General features: G+C 42.1%; 1 protein-coding gene across 1 annotated transcript in view; it reads right to left on the reverse strand.

Annotated features, from left to right (window-relative positions):
• Window positions 1–21,550, reverse strand: part of rims1b (regulating synaptic membrane exocytosis 1b) — a 50,252-nt gene that overhangs the window by 26,960 nt on the left and 1,742 nt on the right. The window contains exons 2-14 of the mRNA XM_083766118.1: window positions 15,155–15,195; window positions 14,582–14,695; window positions 13,852–13,951; window positions 13,386–13,509; window positions 12,680–12,726; window positions 12,345–12,460; window positions 9,350–9,480; window positions 9,065–9,236; window positions 7,837–7,990; window positions 4,430–4,583; window positions 2,890–3,009; window positions 1,708–1,770; window positions 900–980 (exon numbers count right to left, since the gene is read on the reverse strand). Coding sequence (XP_083622244.1) covers window positions 900–980; window positions 1,708–1,770; window positions 2,890–3,009; window positions 4,430–4,583; window positions 7,837–7,990; window positions 9,065–9,236; window positions 9,350–9,480; window positions 12,345–12,460; window positions 12,680–12,726; window positions 13,386–13,509; window positions 13,852–13,951; window positions 14,582–14,695; window positions 15,155–15,195 — 1,417 coding nt within the window. The remainder of the gene's footprint in view (window positions 1–899; window positions 981–1,707; window positions 1,771–2,889; window positions 3,010–4,429; window positions 4,584–7,836; window positions 7,991–9,064; window positions 9,237–9,349; window positions 9,481–12,344; window positions 12,461–12,679; window positions 12,727–13,385; window positions 13,510–13,851; window positions 13,952–14,581; window positions 14,696–15,154; window positions 15,196–21,550) is intronic.

The following is a 21,550-nucleotide window of genomic DNA, read 5'->3' on the forward strand; positions in this document are numbered from 1 at the left end:
TTACGCTCTGCTGTGTTTTGGCGCAAATTATGACAGGATAAACATTACATTAGCATGTTGGAGGAACACATGAGATAAGGGGATAATGGTCGGTTGGTTAGTCAAGGCAGCACCACCAGGACAATATGGAACACAGTTAGACCACAGCAAAAGCCTCTGGGAGATACTTGGGCCTTGGTTACATGGATAGAACATGGGTTCAATGTAATGGCCAACATACGGTACAGTAGGTAGGGCAGTGGCTCTCAGAGTTACAGACCTGAAGGGGTCCATTTGAAACCCCATGGAGGAGGAACCCTGAGGGTCCCTGCCTGGACCCCACTTTGAGAACCACTGCTGCAGGGAAAACTGGGTGAGGGCCAGTGGTGGAAAGAAACTAAGTACATTTACTCAAGTACTTAGTTACTAAACATTACTTACTAACATAGTTACTAACATTTTGAGGTACTTCACTGGAGTATTTCCAATTTCCAATACTTTTACTCCACTACGTTACGACTTACTTTGTAGATTTTGATTATTATTACAAAAAATACATTACCCACTCCATTTCGGCCATTTGAAAATAGCAGATCTACAAGCTGTGTCGCATTGTGACGCATTGTGAACTTGTAGATCGGCTATTTTCAAAAGATTTTTATACATTTAAAAACCTAAAACGGGACATTCTGCATAATGAGTACTTTTACTTTTGGTACTTTAAGTAAATTTGGTCCAATACTTTTTGTACTTTTACTCAAGTAAATTTTGAATTCGGCCTTTTACAGTTAACAGAGCTGTTACATATTGTATTACATTATTTACTTAAGTAAATAATGTGAGTACATTTTCCACCACTGGTGAGGGCAGAAAAGGATCAATGCTCGTTTCTAATGTGCTTGTTTTCTAAATAGGCTTACCTGTACATGTCTTTATGGATACCGTTTACTAACAGGGGCATTTTGGGGGGCAGTGTGTTGTTGCTGTGTCTACCTACACCCCTGGTAGAGTAGGACACATCATGCACGTCAAAGGAACAGAAGAGACAAAGTGAGGAAACACACAAGATGCCATGAATACACACATCCATGGAAAACAAAATTCAGTGATGTGCCTTGTGAACGCTTGTGTAATCCTCAGATGCGGTTGATCAGAGCTGTGTGTGTGTGTGTGTGTGTGTGTGTGTGTGTGTGTGTGTGTGTGTGTGTGTGTGTGTGTGTGTGTGTGTGTGTGTGTGTGTGTGTGTGTGTGTGTGTGTGTGTGTGTGTGTGTGTGTGTGTGTGTGTGTGTGTGTGTGTGTGTGTGCGTGCGTTGCTTGCGTGCGCGTGCGTGCATGCATGCATGTGCAAGCGTGCGTGTGTGTGAGTGTGCTTGCAAGCGTGTGAGTGCATGCACGTGTGTGTTTTCATGAGACAGTGGTGAGTTGACTGAGCGACAACTCTGTCTCCGCCCTTTGGGTATATGTACACTGGACCGACAGCACTGTATGTCACTTGGCGTGCGAAACATGACATGACCCTTTAAACCTTCGGTTTATGCAGACGCAGGCACAAGCTACTCCACAACTTGACTTAAGAGCAGCTTTAACAATTAATGTAAACGACAATATGTTCAGTTACGACATTGAGAGTGTTACACGTGGAGTTACTGAAGTAGAATGAGGATGGATGATAAAATGGCAAATAGGCTAAAAATAACAGTGATTGGTGGTTGTTTTTCTTTTTTTACCTGTTTGTGTGCAGGCACTCGGCACTCCCGCCCCGGACAGACCTGTGGATCTCCAGGACCTCACTGTCACCATGACGATGGGTTAAACAATCAAAAACAAACCCAAAAAAACCAAAATAAAACAGAAGAGGATGACAACTCAGACAAGCAAGTGGGATTATGATGAATGAGAGAAATCAGGAAATCATAATTCTGAGATTTCAATCAAATCAGCATTCAGTATTAGAGAATGAGATAGGTCTAATAAATCAGACAGTTAGTAGTATTAGTAGGGAATTAGTACTACGGCCTCACAATACTCTCTCAAAAGACTCAACCTTTCATAAATATCATAAATATCTTATGACCATCCTAAAGGAAATACCAATGACAAATCATAGCCCAGCACCCGTTTAAAGCTGTGAGAAAACATAAATACATATACAGTATATATACATGAAAATAAAACATAACAAACAAAACATAAATGTATATGTGTTATATATACAGTTTTCTGCTTTAATTCTCACTGAAGCCTAGTTGAGGACAAGATGTCCAGTTAGCCTTTTCTATTTCACTGTGTTTTGCTTGTTTGTTTGTTTCTGCCTTTTTACCCTTTTATCTCCACAATTTTAGTCGTTATGCCAATTGACTCCTCCATTCACACATTTCAGTGTGTTGTATCCTATTGGCTCATCTGCCAGTGAGGAGTGCCTACTGGGAGGACACGTGGAGCCTCCATGCTACTCCTCCCGCCCCAACAACGCTCCAGAGTGCCTAGTGACAGGTGGTCCCTAGTGACAGGTGGTCCCTAGTGACAGGTGGTCCCTAGTGACAGGTGGTCCCTAGTGACAGAATGTCCCTAGTGACAGGTGGTCCCTAGTGACAGGTGGTCCCTAGTGACAGGTGCCGCCCCAGACGCTCAACAAAACCACATGCAACACAGTGGATTCCAACCCACAGACTTTGTGGTGGTGGGCATGTACTTTACCATAGCACTACCTGAGCGGCCTCTTGCTTTCCTGAGTGCATGTCAACTACCATGACGTGACTCTATTAAATGAGAATGTACAGAAATAAGCGTTAAATTGTCACTTGGTCCTTTGGGCGTAACAAGAGACACTGTGACCCTGCTCCACAACCATTCTTCCCATAGCGACCCCTAGGTGAGGATCCCCAGTAGAGTCATGGAAATGAGGTTACCTGTCTTCTGAGTATTCATAGTCGGAGTCACCGGACCGCTGGTGCTCCAGATGGGAGTCATGGTACCGGGAGGAGGGAGATTGGGAGTGGTGGTTGTTCTGGTGGATCTCGTCCAGACTCCTGGTAAATCCAGAAGTCAATGTTACACCAAGGATCCAAATGCACACGCAGGCACGCACGCAGGCACGCACGCAGGCACGCACGCAGGCACGCACTCAGGCACGCACTCAGGCACGCACTCAGGCAGGCACGCATGCACGCAAGGTGTATACATCTACAAAAATAATTATATCAGGAAGAGTAAAGTTGTTTTTCCATAAAATAATTCGAAAAGTGAAAATTGCAAGCTGTTTTTGTTCAAATCAAAATAATCACATTACGGACAAAAGTTAACTTTTCCACAATATAATTGTATAATGTACCGTAGATACCTGTACACAGGGAGGTACGCAAGTTCAATAAGGCAAAATGGAGAATTTAGTCTATAATGAGGTCTGCATAAGCACGCGCACGCACGCACGCACGCACGAGCGCACACACACACACACACACACACACACACACACTCACAGGCAGGACAAAGTGAGACAAACAGAATAATAAACAATGCTAGCTGGCACACACTTGATCCCAGCATCAAAGCTTACAACCAAACCAAGTCTTAACACCCATTCCACATTAAACAGAGATTCTAGCTCAAGCACACTTGAAGTTGGGCCTGTCAATGGCCCAACTTCGTGGAATGAACTCCAATGCTCTTTAAAACTGAGCTCCCTGCCATCCTTCGGTCAGTTCAAAGGAATGCTCCAGAACATTTTTCACCGTGATTGCTCCTACTTCAATTTCTGATGGTTGTTCTGTTTATTCCTTTGTAATTTATCCTGATTTATAATGTTGTTTCATGTATTGTTCTTTTACTGTATTTTGTGTATTGTAACCTCGGCTACATTGAAAATGAGGGCTTGCCCTCAACTGTATTTCCGAGTATAAATAAAGGTGATGATGATGATGATACAGCATTATTTTAACAGGGTTAGGGTTTTGATTAGATACTATATGAAACCAGCCTTCATTAATGTGAACACAGTATGCACATACAGTGCATTCATTCCATTGCCTTCAGCATGCAATGGAATGCAATGCAATCTTAATTATTTTATCAGTATCAACACAGCGTTTGTGTGATTCAAGATTCTACATGTTTATCGAGTTACGTCTGGCCAGACTATCAGAGATACTGATATGTCTGGTGACGTCTGAATTCAATGGATGGTCTAAAACGAAGCTGTCTGTAATTTTGGTATCAGTGTCAGGGTTGATTTTCTAAGCAGTGAATAGTGAATCGAAACCTTGTATCTCCATATTTAAACGTTGAAGTTGAAGTTGAGACGAATGAACGTGTGTGTGTTTGTGTGTGTGTGTGTGTGTGTGTGTGTGTGTGTGTGTGTGTGTGTGTGTGTGTGTGTGTGTGTGCGAGCGTGTGTGTGTGCGTGCGTGCGTGAGTGTGTGTCTCATGGGATGGGATGATGACGACACCAACCTCTGCATGGGGACGTGGGCGGGCCTGGAGCGGGAGCGGCACGAGTCCTCTCTGTGCGGGGACACAGAGCGGGAGCGAAGCTGGGCGGCCCGCTCCTGCTCTGGGACAGCCAGCGTGCTGCTGCGCTCTCTCTCCCTGGAGTTACGCTCTGCATCTACGCACCCACACATAGGTCACGCACGCACGCACGCACCCATGCACACACGCACACACACACACAAAAAGCACGCACACAAAAGCACGCACACACAAGCACGCACGCATGCATGCGGCACACATGCAGGTAAAGTATTAGTTGTTGTGTGTGCTTCACTACGGGTGTGTGCCAGTTGTGAGCAGTGGTGGAGAGTAATAACTATTTACTCAAGTACTGTACTGAAGTACAGTTTGGAGGCACTTTTACTGTGGCATTCCAATTGGTTTATACTTTTAACTTCTACTGCACTACATCTCAGAGGCAAGTTTTGCACTTTTGTACTTTACTATGTTTATCTGACGACTTTTGTTACTATTGTTACGTTTCAGATTTAGATTATCTAATCAAATTATGAATCAAAAATAATTATAAAACATTTAAAATAGCAGATGAGCTTTAAGATCAGCTATTTATTAAGTATAAAATAGAGCTAAGTGATTAATAATTAGTAATTATTGTCCAACAACAAGATATATATGATTCTGAAATAGACATTCTGCATTATGAGTACCTTTTCTACTCTAAGCCTACTTTTATGCTACTTTTGACTGCAGGACTTTTACTTGATCAACATATTTTTACTCTGTGGAATGACTACTTTTACTTAAGTAAAAAATGAGTACTTTGTCCACCACTGGCCAGTTAGTTGTTCATGCTAGTGGTGCAGTGCCAGCGCTAACAGTGTGCCAGTGTAGATGCCAGCCAACACCTGCTGCATTCTCTGTTCAACTGTGGAACATCACTACAGGATGTTTTACACAAGCAAATATTCAGCCAGATTATGGGCTAGATATAAGCTAGCTATCTAGAAATGCTAGCCCAGGTAGCTGACTATTTCCACATAATGGTGTCCATTAGACCTATAGGTCAAAAGATGATTTATTTTTATTGTAATGGATCGCCAAATTGTTTTGGTTTACTGCATCAGGACAATTTCTGAGTCACAGGTATAGCTTTGCTGTCACTTACAGAAAAGTGTTCATTTTAGACTACCTGGCATTCATTGTCATTTGACCCAGGCCAGGGCACTGTTGAACTGAAAGCAATCAGAGGATAGCACTAGCACGGGCTAGCACCAAAAGCAGTGATAGAAGTGTCCTTCAAGTAGCCCTACAACAATTTCTTTCTTGTTTTTTTCCCTTTTTACCCCGTTTTTGCCCCAATTTAGTCGCTATGCCGATTAATTCCTCCTCGCACACATTTGTGTGTTGTCACTGCTCTTGTGTCCTAGACTGACTCACCTGTCAGTAAGGAGCCCCCACCGGCAGGACGTAGAGCCTCCGTCCTACTCCTCCCGCACAACACTCCCTGCTGAAAGGTGCCAGCCACGCCCGTAGGAGCATGTGTATAAATATCACCCCCCCCCCTTGAAACGCTAGACAAAGCCAGGTGGATAAGAACCCCCAGCCACTGCGGTGGTTACTTTACTACCGCGCCAACAGGGCGCTCAGCAAGTCAGTTCTATCTATGGTAGAGGCATGCAGGATAATGGCACGAGAGCTGAGCCCGATTTATACTCCACCGCAATACAATGGCGTTGAGTACCTAAAATAGCAGATTTACAAGCTCTGCTAATAGACCTGCCATTTCGGGCTCATGGTGGTGCGACGGACTATAAATGAAGCGTTTCTATAGTGGAATGGCAGTGGGTTTTCTACAGTCTACCATGCACATAGACACTGTGTGCTTCCAGTGCTTCTACTGTATACGCCACTGTTTGTCAATGTCTGGCCGGGGGCTCACCAGGGGTCCAAATGGGACATGTTACGGGTCTGTAACTCTGAAGGTCATTGCACGCCAGAAGCGAAGCGAATCAACAATATACGAAAATGCGTTTCGCATCAAACCTTTGGGTTTGGTGATGCCTCCATTCATGCAGGTTTTATGAATGTATTCCTGCCAAAAAAAAACATTATTATGCCACTTCATTGCCTTGTTATAATGGCGCTCAGTGTGCACGTAACTCATAGCACAAACAGCAGTCTAAATTAGTTTAGTGTGTACAGACCTTGCGAGTGGACAAATATAACTTTAGGAACCCCCAATCTACACTGAAATCCTCACTCCGAGAGTTTGTACGATCTCAGAGTCACAGACCTGCAAGGGTCCATTTGGACCCCCTGGTGGGCCCAGGACCCGACGTTGAGAACCCAGCACGGCATACAACTCTACTATTTGTGCAGCCCAGCAGAGGAGGAGAAAGAGCGTGGACACTTATAGGGTGAGTGACCACCAGGGATGTAAGTGTACTACACACAGCAGCACACAATTTGAATTCAGTCCAATATGGCAGCTTTTCGATGACTAGCAGCAAAAACCCTGTTGTGGATTTAGCTGACACAGCAGCATACAGTTGTTTCACAAGATTAATTGTTTTAAATTGGGTGTGTAATTTATCACAAGCGGTGTGAGGTATGATGTTGAGTCCAGGAAGAGGTTGGAAGGATAGAGAGAAACAGTGCGTGAGTGTGTGCGTGTGTGCGTGTGTGTGTGTGTGTGTGTGTGTGTGTGTGTGTGTGTGTGTGTGTGTGTGTGTGTGTGTGTGTGTGTGTGTGTGTGTGTGTGCGTGCAGGTGTGCGTGCGTGCATGTGTGTGCTGCCTGTATACTTTCTCAACCAGTGCTGGACACCTACTAAAAGGTGATGTTCAATAGCCACGCCCCCCACCCACCTTTTGTCTCTACTGTTAAAGCATCATCAAACTCAGTATCAATGATGCGATGCGACCCTGCTCAATGACAACAACACGCGTGCACACACACACACACACACACACACACACACACACACACACACACACACACACACACACACACGCACACACACACACAGACCAGTGTAGATGGTGAGGTTGAGGGGTTCTGCTGGGGACTGAACTTACACAGGGAGATAAGAAAGTTTAATAAGGCATAGCGGATAATTTGTCTGTAATGAGGTCTCCGTAAACAAGCACATAAACCTGCACACGCACGTGACACTCACACACACACACACACGCACGCACGCACGCACACACGCACACACACACACACGCGCGCACGCACGCATATACACACACACACACACACACACACACACACACACACACACACACACACACACACACACACAGTCACACACACACGCATATTCACACGTTCACACACACACACACACACACACACACACACGTACACACACAAGTGTGTGCACGTGTGCGCGCACAAACATACTCTGTAGTTTCTTGCTGGGGCTGTCTGCGTGCACGTGTCTGCGTGGGAGGTACGGCGAGGGCTGGGGCAGAGGTAGAGAGGACACATCATGGGTCTGGAGCTTATACCAGTGAGGAATGTCGTCCAGCAAGGCAGTCTCCAACTCGATGAGGATCTGACAGAAAGAGAAAAATCACACTCACATGTGAAGTGAGGGGCGCCTCATTCCTTTCAACAGTATGCTATTGTGAAAAACAAAACCACTCACAAAATGTATTTATATTATATTGGCCACATGGCATCAAACATTGTCAATGTTTTTTAACAACTGCTATAAACAAACATTAAAAGTCCATCAATACTGCAATGTAGAAATATGACTGTTACAAGTCCGGAATTTAAAATGTACTTGAGTAAAAGTACAAAAGTATTGGTAAAAAAGAGAGTCTGGGGCCGAGTCCACTTCAATACGGCATATTGTAGCACAAACGTCGATCACTCTCTGCTGATTTCTGATCGTCTGCACCTTTGTTAAATTGACGCACACACATACACACACACTCCTCTCTCTCTCTGTCACTCTAATTAATTAGTTTCATGTCGCGTTGCTGTGTCTAGATTATCCCGGCGGATCCTGCTGGGAGCTGCTTATGTCATAGAAAGCATAGGTGGACCCCAGGCTAGCTGGACAGTGACACTCACACACACGCACGCACGCACACGCACGCACGCACACACGCACGCACAGTCGCACACACGCACACAGAATTTTTGCAACCCCTAATATTTAGTCTTAATTTGAGTCATCATAGCTCCGTTTTTATTTAATTTTCATTTAGTTTTTGTCAGTGAAATAAAGGTAGTCAACGAACATTTTCCGTCATAGTTTCAGTCGACAAACTCAACACCATAGACATATGAAGGTAGATGCCCTTTTCGGCTCTGGCATGTTCTCAAGGGAGGGCAAGAAATTCCCGAGATTCCTTGCGAAGCCCCGCGGAAGCATGAGTGTGCGTCACAGAGAGCATGTTCGGGTCTGATAAGTCCCGGAAAAGATGCGCTGTGATTGGCCAGTAGTCACTTGAGTGGAAGAGTGACGTAGTGTGCCGTCCACTCTTCCGGCTTACCAGTGTAAATTCTTCCGTGAGTTCCGCCCTCCCGTCAACACACATCGCTCCAACGAACTGCAGCAGCCAATGAGGCATCTATTTTTGAATATCTATGCTCAACACTGCTACGGTCTCCCTACCTCCCCCAGGAAGTGGCTCTCCTCCTCCTGCACCCTGGGCTGGTCCCAGACAGTGATCTCCAACATGCGCTCTCTGAAGTCACGGCGGTGCACGTGGGAGTAAAGGAAGGTCTGGTTCCACTTGGGTTCCAAGCTTTTCTTCACCGTCTTGGTCCGTCGTTTGCTCTTATCACTAGGACAGAGGACACGTACTTTAACCACAGAAAACAGTGGTCATTATCCCAATTAAAACTGTAAGATAAGAGAAAATACATTGATTGGTCGATAAACCACCACCAGTCCTACCTCCGGTCAGGCAGGAAATACATCTTGACGTAGGGGTTGCGTGGTCGGCCGTCTGTTCGCGGAGGCAGGTCTATGGCTTGAAGGACATTGACGATAAGCTGATGGCCCACTTTATCGTACCACAGCTTCACCTGCACAGCATACTGCATGTATTAATACACACGAAGAGGTACTTTATCGTACCACAGCCTCACCTGCACAGCATACTGCATGTATTAATACACACGAAGAGGTACTTTATCGTACCACAGCTTCACCTGCACAGCATACTGCATGTATTAATACACACGAAGAGGTACTTTATCGTACCACAGCTTCACCTGCACAGCATACTGCATGTATTAATACACACAAAGAGGTACTTTATCGTACCACAGTGTCACCTGCACAGCATACTGCATGTATTAATACACATGAAGAGGTACTTTATCGTACCACAGTGTCACCTGCACAGCATACTGCATGTATTAATACACACAAAGAGGTACTTTATCGTACCACAGTGTCACCTGCACAGCATACTGCATGTATTAATACACACAAAGAGGTACTTTATCGTACCACAGTGTCACCTGCACAGCATACTGCATGTATTAATACACACGAAGAGGTACTTTATCGTACCACAGTGTCACCTGCACAGCATACTGCATGTATTAATACACACAAAGAGGTACTTTATCGTACCACAGCTTCACCTGCACAGCATACTGCATGTATTAATACACACAAAGAGGTACTTTATCGTACCACAGTGTCACCTGCACAGCATACTGCATGTATTAATACACACAAAGAGGTACTTTATCGTACCACAGCCTCACCTGCACAGCATACTGCATGTATTAATACACACAAAGAGGTACTTTATCGTACCACAGCCTCACCTGCACAGCATACTGCATGTATTAATACACACAAAGAGGTACTTTATCGTACCACAGCCTCACCTGCACAGCATACTGCATGTATTAATACACACGAAGAGGTACTTTATCGTACCACAGTGTCACCTGCACAGCATACTGCATGTATTAATACACATGAAGAGGTACTTTAGGCCCAGGCCGTAGCGTAACGGTCTGGGCACCGGACTGGTAATCCAGTCGCAGTGTGCCGCGGGTTCGACTCCCGGACCCGACACGGTCTTTACTGCATGTCATCCCCCATCTCTCTCCCGTTTCCTGTCAGCCTACTTTCTATCCCTTCAAAAATCAATAAAAGGCGTAAGCCGCAAAAATAATATCTTAAAAAAAAAAAAAAGAGGTACTTTATCGTACCACAGCCTCACCTGCACAGCATACTGCATGTATTAATACACACGAAGAGGTACTTTATCGTACCACAGCCTCACCTGCACAGCATACTGCATGTATTAATACACACGAAGAGGTACTTTATCGTACCACAGCTTCACCTGCACAGCATACTGCATGTATTAATACACACGAAGAGGTACTTTATCGTACCACAGTGTCACCTGCACAGCATACTGCATGTATTAATACACATGAAGAGGTACTTTATCGTACCACAGTGTCACCTGCACAGCATACTGCATGTATTAATACACACAAAGAGGTACTTTATCGTACCACAGTGTCACCTGCACAGCATACTGCATGTATTAATACACACAAAGAGGTACTTTATCGTACCACAGCTTCACCTGCACAGCATACTGCATGTATTAATACACACAAAGAGGTACTTTATCGTACCACAGTGTCACCTGCACAGCATACTGCATGTATTAATACACACAAAGAGGTACTTTATTGTACCACAGCTTCACCTGCACAGCATACTGCATGTATTAATACACACAAAGAGGTACTTTATCGTACCACAGCCTCACCTGCACAGCATACTGCATGTATTAATACACACAAAGAGGTACTTTATCGTACCACAGCCTCACCTGCACAGCATACTGCATGTATTAATACACACAAAGAGGTACTTTATCGTACCACAGCCTCACCTGCACAGCATACTGCATGTATTAATACACACGAAGAGGTACTTTATCGTACCACAGTGTCACCTGCACAGCATACTGCATGTATTAATACACATGAAGAGGTACTTTAGGCCCAGGCCGTAGCGTAACGGTCTGGGCACCGGACTGGTAATCCAGTCGCAGTGTGCCGCGGGTTCGACTCCCGGACCCGACACGGCCTTTACTGCATGTCATCCCCCATCTCTCTCCCGTTTCCTGTCAGCCTACTTTCTATCCCTTCAAAAATCAATAAAAGGCGTAAGCCGCAAAAATAATATCTTAAAAAAAAAAAAAAGAGGTACTTTATCGTACCACAGCCTCACCTGCACAGCATACTGCATGTATTAATACACACGAAGAGGTACTTTATCGTACCACAGTGTCACCTGCACAGCATACTGCATGTATTAATACACACGAAGAGGTACTTTATCGTACCACAGTGTCACCTGCACAGCATACTGCATGTATTAATACACATGAAGAGGCACTTTATCGTACCACAGCTTCACCTGCACAGCATACTGCATGTATTAATACACATGAAGAGGTACTTTATCGTACCACAGTGTCACCTGCACAGCATACTGCATGCAGAGCTACCAACCTGCACACATTTTGTGTACCAACCACGCAATTCTAGGTGTCTATACGCCTAGAATTGCGTGGTTGGTACACAAAATGTGTGCAGGTTGGTAGCTCTGACTGCATGTATTAATACACATGAAGAGGTACTTTATCGTACCACAGTGTCACCTGCACAGCATACTGCATGTATTAATACACATTTTGTATTAAGAAATCTATTTTTCCGGACCGCTACCATATCACTGTATAAAGCCCCAAGACAGACTTAACCACTTCGACTTTCTAAGTATTTCAAAGTTGTGGCTTTAGGGCATTAATTGACGGGGAAACACATAACATGGAAATATGAAGATACAAGGTTGCTGCCCGACTGCTACAATTATGCTTCCTGAAGGAAGTACTCACAGAGAGCTGACCAGGCAGTACCAGGGGGAGGTCTCTGAGCGTTCCAGGGCTGGTAGGGGACATCACTGATATAGAGGGACGCTCCATCTTCTGAGACTCAAAAGAACTGGAGCCCGCTGAAGGGAGGGAAGCACCATAGTATTGGGTTACAAGATATGAAACAGTATATATGCATGCGTTGTGCATGGAGAAAGCAACTACAGTACCAATTTCTCACAAAAGCACACCTGACTCAAGAGTCAAGACAACCACTAATACTACTGAACAAATATAAGATACAAATAGGAAGACACATGTGCACTACTACCAATAAAAGAACCATGATGCACACTCACTAGATTCTAAAGGAGGGTGGGATGATTCTGGAATTCTTGGGATGTCTCTGTGAAATTGGTAAAAAAAAAGGTTGAATCACAGAAATCAAGACAGAACTCGCATGATATAATACTATATGATATAATCATCACAGATGATGCATTTGAACATACTAGCATTGTGCACAACAATCACACAGAATACATTGACAATTTGACAATAATTGATACATGACGATGACGAGCATGAGACTCGTATCAACTAATGCATGCAGTCGGCATGGAATCAGGATACAGGGAGAACAAGCAGGAAAAAGCATCCACGTTCAAATATCAAACAGAACAAACGGATAGTTCAGGGTAAGAGCATGACAGGGTCTATCTTAAGCTTCATTTATACTCTGCCACACAAGGTGTCCGGCATAGAGAGCTTGTGGGCTATTTTCGGCAAGACACACTGGCATGCGGCACAGCATATGTTTTCTCTTGGATCCTTGGAAGGCTAGGATTTCAGGTGAGGCATCGGGGCAAGGGGCTCCACCCATAAAATCAATACTACTTACGGATGTGCTCTATAAACTTTTCTCAATACGTTTTTGGATATAATTTGGTGGAAAGAGCTTTTAGACAAAGGAAGGAGACATATTGAAAGTGTCCATGAGCGAAAGCAAATAGCATCACATGTACTATCAAGCAAATGATTACATACTATTTAGAGTACTCTTACCCTATAGGTCTAGAAACAACAATCTCCACTTGGGGCTCAGCCTTGGATTCCAGAATGATGTTGTACACTTCTTTCTTGGTTGCTCCGGGCAACGACTTCCCATTCCACTGCAGTACCTCGTCACCTGAAACCAAGATGGCAGAGTGATTGTGACGCCCAGAATAACCTCTGCTCACGCAGCTCACCACACAGCTGCTATTAAATGCTATAAAATGGTAGCATATAACAGAAGTAATATCGTAAGAGGTAAATAAACAAGCTTCCTTTTGAATGAATTGATCAAAAAAGTAATGTGAAGCTCGACTGCATGACATTTTTTATTTATTTATACATATTTTTTAATATCAATATTATATAATCAGAAAAATGGTGCCCACAGGTTGAGAATCACTGATGTAGGCCTACTGTAGATTATTATTCATCATCACTTAATTCATTTAGGGATCCTTGGTCCCAAGCAGCGTACCTGCTCGTAAATGTCCCACAACATCTGCCAAGCTGCCTTTCTTGACTTTGGTGATGAAGGCCCCTAATCTTCCTGTCTCTGTCATCTTCCCTCCCACCACCTGGAAATGAAAATAAACGGCCACAGGGTGTAAGCGCTGCAGTGCAGATACATTCCTGTCGAACGTAGGAAAGTAGAACACGTGGCGTGTACATTAACACTTGGAAAAGTCAAAACGATGTCTTTTGTAATCAGTTTTTAGTAATTTGTCTGCTTAGGTGCTAGACTAAAGCAAACCACCAGTGTTATTTCATGTCAAGGATCCCAAAAACGATATAATGTATTAGGCCATGGACTCCTATTTGAAAAGTTTCTGTGCAAGCGACCCCTAAAAGAGAAGATTTTTCTCAAGATTTGTCAAGATTTTTTGAAAGATAAAAAAAAAAAAAAGAATGATTTAAAAAAACTCCTTCTTTTTCTGGGGAACCCCTGGGCCTCCGTCAAGGACATCTGGGGGTCGTAATAATGGGTGCAGCCACACTGGAGGCATTGGCATGCCAATATCTGCCATTGAGCCCCATTGTAAATTTCTCAAATTTGAAAGCACTATATTTCTAAAACTATGAAACATTTCAAAGATTCCTTTTCAGGCAAACATGTCCACCATAAGATGAACCTAAGTAGGTTTGAATGGGGTTTCTAGCTAAAGCTATTTCACCCGGGCCTGGAACAGAACAGCGCCTCAACTTGCCTTCAGCCCCAGCAGGGAGCCTGCAGCCTCCCGGGGCATGGCAGATCTCTTGCTCAGAGTGATGCGTCCGATTAAATGATCACCTTCCTTCGACGGCTGCCACGTGACTGGATGCTGCCAGTGGGGGGAGGGATAATGTCCAGTTATTGTTTTTTTTGTTTTTGTGAATGGATTTTTGAACATACCATATGTACATACGGTACAAGTAGGCCTATAAGGTGCTGTCATAAATGTAAAGTTCTATTATTGTTGCTGATGTCATTGTTAACTTATTGCTTCTGTTATTGATTCTGCACAAAACATCCGTGATACAGATACATTTGGGTATACATTGTGCTTTTCATCATACACTTGAATTGCACATAGGCTTACTGCACTTTGCATTAGAGTTACACTAAGAGAAAAGCCTGGATGGGCCAAACAAAACAAATAAATCTGATTCACATACAATAATCTGCAATATAAACAATGAATGAATGACTACAGTATATGTGATGATATGATGATATACTGTAATGATGATATGCCTGTGTGTGCATGTGTCTGTGCATCTGTCGTTCTTGTGAAACTTACATGCCACACGGTAGGATCTAGTGGATAGCAGTCCCAGTCACCTGAAGCGAGAGATAAATGTAATAAGTAAACTAAGTGATTAAAGGCAAGACTTACAGGTTGAGTACTCAAATGGAGAAGGACAAAGTTTACAGTAAGAGAAAAACATTTACTAGAGAGTATCAAATAGGAAGTACCTGGAAATGAGTGAAAGAATTAACCACATTAAACCTGGCGTGCCAATTTTGTCATAACTGTCATAACTGAAAAGAAAAGAAAAAATCAACGTTTTCTGAAACGATGAAAACTGCACTTCAACAAGCTTCATGCATTGCAATGTGCCCTGTTTCAGAGCTTGTAGATTGTACTAATTGTCATAACGAACTAGAGCTTAAATGGTTAAAGAATGAAAACGTGCATATTCGCATAAGAGAGAGAGAGACAGGCAGAGAGTGAGACGGAAAGAGACAAAGAGAAACAGTACATGTAAACTTCTTTCACAGTGAAACTATATTAACGCAATCCAAGTTGGCCTGTCCAACACAGGAGAGAAGGCGTGGACAGAGATGTTGCACTCTCTCTCATTAACACCAACAGATGGTCTAGGTGAGTAGAAGAGGTGACTGGACAAATATCAGAGCAGAGCAGCCCTAGATCCTCATGTCCACTGTTCTACCACACAGGACTCTCATTGCCAGAATAGATCAGATAGCCAGGGTTCTATTTGCGATGCCTTGCTTGTTGTAGTGTGAACGTTAAAGTAAATTATTAACCATATAACCGTTCATTTATAATACGCGTTTAAGAGTAAGAGTTTTATTAGTGTAGCTGTCCCAGTTATGGGTATGCTGTAATATTTAATTTTGCTTATTTTTCTGAAAATTAATATTGTAAATTGTATTTTTGTTTTGGGCAACAAACTGTATATTTTGGTATTTGTATGGTGTACTGTATGTATGGTGAGATAGTGCCATCTACTGTGCTCTGTATTTGTGATCTGTTTCATGCAGGGCACTGGCAGGTTGAATTAGGCTCACCTAAGCAGCTAATCACCCCATTTCAATCACCTGTTGGGTTTGGGCATGTTTGGGCAGAAAAACAGAGCAGAAGAGAGAAGAGAGAAGCTCTTTCATGTCAGAGAGTCTCCACAAAAGATAAGAAAGAAAATGATATAAAAAAAGAACAAGAACTTAACTGAACTCCTAAAAGTCTGTGCAGAAGGCGCATACGGTATGTTCCCAGTTGTTTTGTTTTGTGTCTGTAAAAGTTATATTGTCATTCTATCGTGTATTTGTTTGTGTTTGTTTGAAATGTGGACATTTCACTGTTAGAATATGGACAATTCATGGACATTTAAAAAGACTGACTGACAAGGACATTCATATTTCATGTGTTTATAATTAATTGTGGTTTAAAAATATTATGTGATTTCTTTGCAGTTTTTCACGTTTGGGATAAATAAAAAGCCCTTGTGATATCAGTTGGGACATTGTCTTATTTCTGCACCAGATGAAGATGGTTTAGGAGCAGTTACAATTAGGATCCCCATTAGCTGGTGCAAAGCACCAAATCTTCCTCAGGTCCACACAGAACATAAAAACATGACATTTGACAAGAATGACATTACAGGACAACTGTTCGCCCCCACCTCTATATCCTGATAATCCCCTTCCGATTAACTTCGGCCCCAAACTGTATATTTGTTTTAAATTATTATTGTTCTATCAATTGTTGTTCCTGTGTTAAATTATTATTCATGTCATGTGTGAGTGTATGGGACCTGAATGTATGGGACCCAAACTAGTCAGGCTCTTACTTGGCCTCACCCCCCGAACCCACCTCACCCCTGCCCACTTTGACAGGCTGGAATGGCTTAGGGTCGACCACAGTCCAGCATCTTGCAATGGGTCTGGTCCACAAGACCCCCCTCCACAAGAGGGTGTGCAACGAACCATGTACAACCCAGATTCAGCACAAACAAGGGACTAAATTATTTTCGCTCCTATGCCACCAAAATGTGGAACACCCTACCAACAGTCATTAAGACATGTGAATCCCTTGACTCCTTCAAAACCGCTCTCAAAGGGCACCTACGGACGGCTGCAATTCGAAACTGGCCCCCGTAAAATCTGACCCCACCGCCCACCCCTCTTTCCCCTCACTGTATATGTTTCTTTTCACCTCCTTTATGATGAATTCCTGTTCTGTTCTTTGACTATATAGAAGTGTCTACATCTCTAATGTTTTGATGAATTGAACAAGGTGGACCCTCTTGTAAACAAGTGTAATGCTTAATTGGGTCGTCCACTCACAGTTAACAGTCTTTGTATTGAGTTTGTGCTTGAAATGTACTGTAATTCTGCAAACTGTTAATAAATATGTCAATCAAAGAATGGAAACATTCGGTGAAATCCTTTTTGGACAAAATGCCTGACTCTACATTGTGCTGTTTGCATTTATGTTGTCTAATAAAATATAAAAAAACTGTAGCCTATATACCGGTAAATAAAATAAAAGATATTTAACAAAGTAAATTTCTTTCCAACAATTTCATCATCCAGCTTTCTCTGATTCCCCATTTTCTTGGAAAAGAGAAAGGAAACTAAAACAAAAAGCTAATAATTATATCTACCTCAGTTACATATTAATCTTACATTCTCTAAGTAGAAAACAAAAGTTGCAATTGATTAATACATTTATATTTAAGTTGTATATTTTTCATTTAGCCCTAATGTCTGTATTTATTCTGTTCACATTGCTGTAGGGTAGCCTACATATAACTTAACAATGTGTGAATCCTCTCGTTTACACTGCTATTGCGCATATAAAATAATCTCTTTATGGAAAAAATGAATACCTCGTATTGATCATTTTTTAAAGAGTCAAATGGCAGATAAAAAGGCTGAGAATCACTGCAATAAATAAACCATTATGGTGTTACAGCGTGTAACACTAGGCAAAATGAGTATCGTTGCTGTCGGGTAGAAACCTTGTAACTACTGTAGTCCAAACAAAACGATAACAGTACGGTATGAAAATAGACTATCTATTCTACAAGCTCACAACGTCTCACATTACAAGTCGTTGTGAGCTTGTACTAGATCTATTTTCACCACTTTTGTGCATGATGAAGTAGGTGCTTAGGTGGAAATCTCCTACACCCGCTTCACACACTTTGTGGATATGGGCTAAGTACTGTATGTACATGAGCTGAACCTCGCTGATATTTCGGACTGATATTTTGTAGGATAATGAACTGTGGCATGTCAGATGGCGGATCGAATAGTAATCGTATGTCTACCAGTGATACTTTTTTATGTTTTAATTTAATAGTTTTTGTCTGAATCTTTTCGTTCCAACAGGTTGTTTCCTTAAATGTTTGTCTTTTTTGTCCCTTTCTTTTTTTTTTATTCTAATTTGGTGTTTACAGCACCTAGTTCTTGTTTTTTCCAGATTTGATGCTTCATTACTGTTTTAGTCACTTTCACCACTGTCTTTCTTGTAAATTGAAAGCTTTAAAAAATGATTTACAACAAAACATAAAATGTTAAAATATGGAGATACAAGGTCTCTGCCCGACAGCAACGTTATGAAACTATCGTGATGCTGATTATGAAATAAATCAATCAATAAATGCTTGAGTGGTGGTGATGGTTTTCCTGGTAATCTCTGATCTCAGGCTGCATAACTACTGATGCTGCGGTTAGAACTGCTGAGCGGGCACGTCGACTTTTAGGAGATAAATACACAAGAGTAGAAATCAAGACGGGTAAATCAAAATCAAAACAGTTCCTCTCACAGATCCATCAAATCCAAAGATGATTTGAACGGCTCAGATATAATCAAAATGCCAGTCTAGCATCAGGTTGTTCAGGTATTTTTACCAACCTGGTAAACCTGGTTAAACGTCATCATTCAACGTTTAGTCAAGCCAAACCCATAAAACAGCCTAAGGCTTCGTACACACCTACACAACAAATGTTCGGTCCGTGTGTGATGTCTGATTGCTGTTTGATTGCTGCTCCAATTCATTTTCAATGGCAGTCACATGGTTTGACCAAACATTTTTGTTTGATGAGGGGGGAGCAATCAGCAATCAAACACAAATGTTTGATCAAACCATGTGACTCATCCATGTGAGGAAAAGCATTGTGGTGGCCCAAAAAAAAACACCAAACATTGCTTGATTGGTGTTTGGTACGTGTGAATGAGGCCTTAGAGACTTTTCAGTGTGATGATGATGATGATGATGATAATAATGAATGGCATTTTATAGCGCTGTTTCCTAAAATCGTTTCACAATGGTTAATTCATTCATACACCTCCCAGTGTATAGATGTATAGTTTATATGTATAGCTTCATTATATAGATATTCCACTGTTACTTTCTTAGCTTACGCATGTTTCTTGATAAATGTTTTTATGTGATGTATTCCCAGGTTTTTTTGTTCTTGCTTAATGTAAATCGCTCTGGATTAAGAGCGTCTGCTAAATGCCTAAATTGTAAATTGTAGTGTATGAATCGACTGTTCGGAACAGTCGACGCCAGTGTACTCACATCCACACAACAATGGTGGCAAGCTCATACCGACCGACTCATCATGATGATGATGATGACGATGACGACGACAGACACCTAACGACCCACTGATTAACGAGAACAATTCGAATACAGGTGTTGTTAGGACACGGAAAGATTTTGTAATACAATGTGTCACAGCTGCTGTCCAACAGATCCATTTAAATAAACATAGACACTTCATATACACAATATGCACAAACACACACATACTCTGTTACTAAACTACCATGGGAAAACTGTTGCTGTCAGGCCGAAACATTGTTCTGAATTTCCCTCGAGGGATCAATAAAAAATATCATGTCTTTATTATGTTAACCACATTATCCCTGGCGTCACTAGGCACGTCATAAATGGCATACATTTGGCTAAGTGGTAAACTCATATAAGCGCATTTAAAAAGCAAATCTTCGTGTATGTATGTGTATGGAATAATAGTAAGTAGTAGACTGCTTTAATTTCAATATAATTGAATGAATCGTTGGTTGCTGTTAGGAGGACGTTTATAGTAGATCAAAATATTCACTCATTTTGTATTAGTCATCAAGAAAATCAGTCTCCCAAGAAAATAAATATATGCAAAGATCTATCTATCATAGTGGAGTAAGCTTATATAAAGTGAGGCAAAATACTATACTTCTACATACAGTAGGCTACCAGTCTTAAATGGATCCATAATTTCAAAAAGCCATTTTGCTAGCCCAAGCTCTGCTTGTTGAATTCAAGCTGGAAGGTACTCAAACTGCCAACCTCCAAATCTTATATATAACCTAGCATAAAGGTTTAACAGGCTCATTTCACCAGCTTGATTGCATCGATAAAGTTGTCTGTCTGCTGTACGTTCACTAAATATGTGAACATGGTGAACATGAATAAGTATGTGGCTCATACACATAATGCTGTACAATATATTGCGCAACACGAATAAGTGTAAACTAAAAACATTTGTAAGAACTTTAAGTGGGGATGCGCAACACTTTCAAACATGTTTGGGGTCATTTACGAGGACTTCTGTCTGAACTATCTCCACAATGGAATCTCGGAATGTCGCTCTGTTAGCCATATAATCCCAATCGACAACAACTACCAAAATATCAGTCCCGATTTAAAGTAATCTGGATGAATATATCTCGAACAGTGTAAACCTAATTTATAATTTATACTTCTCTATTATTGCTTTCTGATCCTTATCTTAGCCAAGATACAGCAGTGTATACTGTAGCTAGCAAACCCAGGGGTGATCCGCACCCGCAAACCATGCAGGTGAGGAGTTCAATACATGAGGTCATACCAGGGTCATACGCTAAAATGGAACACAGGACACTTGGCATCCCTAACCAGATTTTACCTTATCTTGTGGCCACTAGTTGCCCAGTGCAGCTGTTTGTTTGAGTTACGCATAGCGAGCGAGCCACTGACCTAATTCCACAAATCTGATGGCCTAAATCAAAGGGACTTTCCAAATAAACAAGAGCTGTTCGCAGAGTCAGAGCAACAGGGTTATTAACCAATCCAAGGTGAGGATAACACATCATGTACATGGTAGAGTAATGATGACGGCTTTTACTACTCAATTGATCATTCCCTATGTCATATTTTCTTCAGTTTTCTATGTCTGTTTATTAAATGTGTCCCTGTGAGCACCTTCTCAAAATCTGAGCATGTGCTTATACTTGGCCATGAGAAGGATACTGATTCTGGACATTTTATATGGTCAGTCATGTCTCTCCCCCATTCTTTTATTTCCGTTATTGAAACATTTGAGTGTTAAAGCTTAGACGGACGCTGTTAAGAGTGTAAATGGCACTCTCACTCTGTGTCTCATTGGTTGGCTATGG

This window comes from Protomyctophum parallelum, assembly GCF_964188405.1.
Source record: "Protomyctophum parallelum genome assembly, chromosome: 5".
Lineage (NCBI taxonomy): Eukaryota > Metazoa > Chordata > Actinopteri > Myctophiformes > Myctophidae > Protomyctophum > Protomyctophum parallelum.